Source organism: Stegastes partitus, unplaced genomic scaffold, assembly GCF_000690725.1.
Source record: "Stegastes partitus isolate 25-593 unplaced genomic scaffold, Stegastes_partitus-1.0.2 Scaffold1120, whole genome shotgun sequence".
NCBI classification, from domain to species: domain Eukaryota; kingdom Metazoa; phylum Chordata; class Actinopteri; family Pomacentridae; genus Stegastes; species Stegastes partitus.
Window position 1 is genome coordinate 103,589 of NW_007578851.1, and position 1,421 is coordinate 105,009.

The 1,421-nt window shown below is 48.6% G+C and overlaps 1 protein-coding gene across 1 annotated transcript in view; it reads left to right on the forward strand.

Annotated features, from left to right (window-relative positions):
- qsox2 (quiescin Q6 sulfhydryl oxidase 2) overlaps positions 1-1,421 on the forward strand; it is a 12,485-nt gene that overhangs the window by 8,654 nt on the left and 2,410 nt on the right. The window contains exons 9-10 of the mRNA XM_008296334.1: positions 1,019-1,141; positions 1,232-1,382. Of these exons, the coding sequence (XP_008294556.1) occupies positions 1,019-1,141; positions 1,232-1,382 (274 nt within the window). The remainder of the gene's footprint in view (positions 1-1,018; positions 1,142-1,231; positions 1,383-1,421) is intronic.

A 1,421-nucleotide genomic window follows, 5' to 3' on the forward strand; every position in this document is an offset into this window, starting at 1 on the left:
GCCCTGAATGAATCGATGACGAGCAGCTGCTTCAGTCAGCTCCTTGTTTTAATGGAGAACAATGAGGAACATCACCATGATGCTGCTACTGTAAACGGTGGAGACAGGAATGCTGGTAGAAAGTGTTCAACGTGTTCATATACTGACAGCTGATTATTGATCACTGACAGCTGCACATTAAAGCTGTTAAACTTTAAACCTCATCTGTTTAACCCTGATGTCGTACTGAAGCTCACTCAGGTCTGACTCTGTCCCATGAGGCAGGAAATCACTTTAATAACAACAAATCAGAGTGAATCAATGCTCCTGATTGGATGTTCTCTGTCATAAATACCAATAGATGATCAATGTTCTGATCCATGGCAACAGGATGCCTCCAGCGTGTGATGCTGTAACTGCTTCATTCAGTGTTTCAGTAACGTCCAGATCAGCAGGTTTACAGAGAAAACATCATCATCAGGAACCAGTTAAAGGGAGACGCTGAGCAGGACCTGGACCAGGTCAGCATCAGTTACCATGGAGACCTAACTCCACAGCATCAGTTACCATGGAGACCTAGCTCCGCAGCATCGGTTACCGTGGAGATCTAGCTCCACAGCATCAGTTACCATGGACTGAACCTGTCGTCACCCTGAGTCAGCTGGGATAGACTCCAGGTGTAGAGATGATGGATGGAAATCAACGTTTAGTATTTATTGTTGTTTCATTTTCTTGACTGTGGTTCATGTTTCACTGCAGTGTAAAGTCCTGCAGCTCTACAGAACCAGAACAACGAGTGTCCATCGCTAGAACTAATGTGGTCTCCTCATCCTGCAGACGTTGAACTATATCCATGTCTCCAGACTTCTCCTCTCTGCTCTGCTCATCAGCTGCAGAAAGATGTTCCACCATCAGATGTAGAAAGATGTTCCACCATCAGATGTGGAGGGTTGGAAATCTGAGGATTGTTTGTGTTTGTAGTTTCTGCTGGATAAATGGAGTCATGTGGTTCCAGCAGCTGATGTTTCTACCTGTGCAGTTATATCCAGGTGGAGGCTCAGTGAGGAAGCTGATGGAGACGCTCTCTGATTGGCTGATCAGTCTGCCGCTGCAGCGAATCCCCTATCAGGCTGTTCTGGACCTGGTGGACAACAAGATGAGGGTCAGACACACGCACACGCACACGCACACACACACACACACACACACGTACACACACTAAGCAACAGCTGACCCCCTGTTACCTGTGCAGATCTCAGGTGTGTTCCTGGGGGCAGAGCTTCGCTGGGTTGGTTGCCAGGGCAGCAGGGCGGGGCTCCGAGGTTACCCCTGTTCTCTCTGGACTCTGTTCCACGTTCTGACCGTTCAACACGACGCCACGCCCACCGCACTGGACAACACAGGTACACAACCTGGACAACACGGGTACACAACCTGGAGTA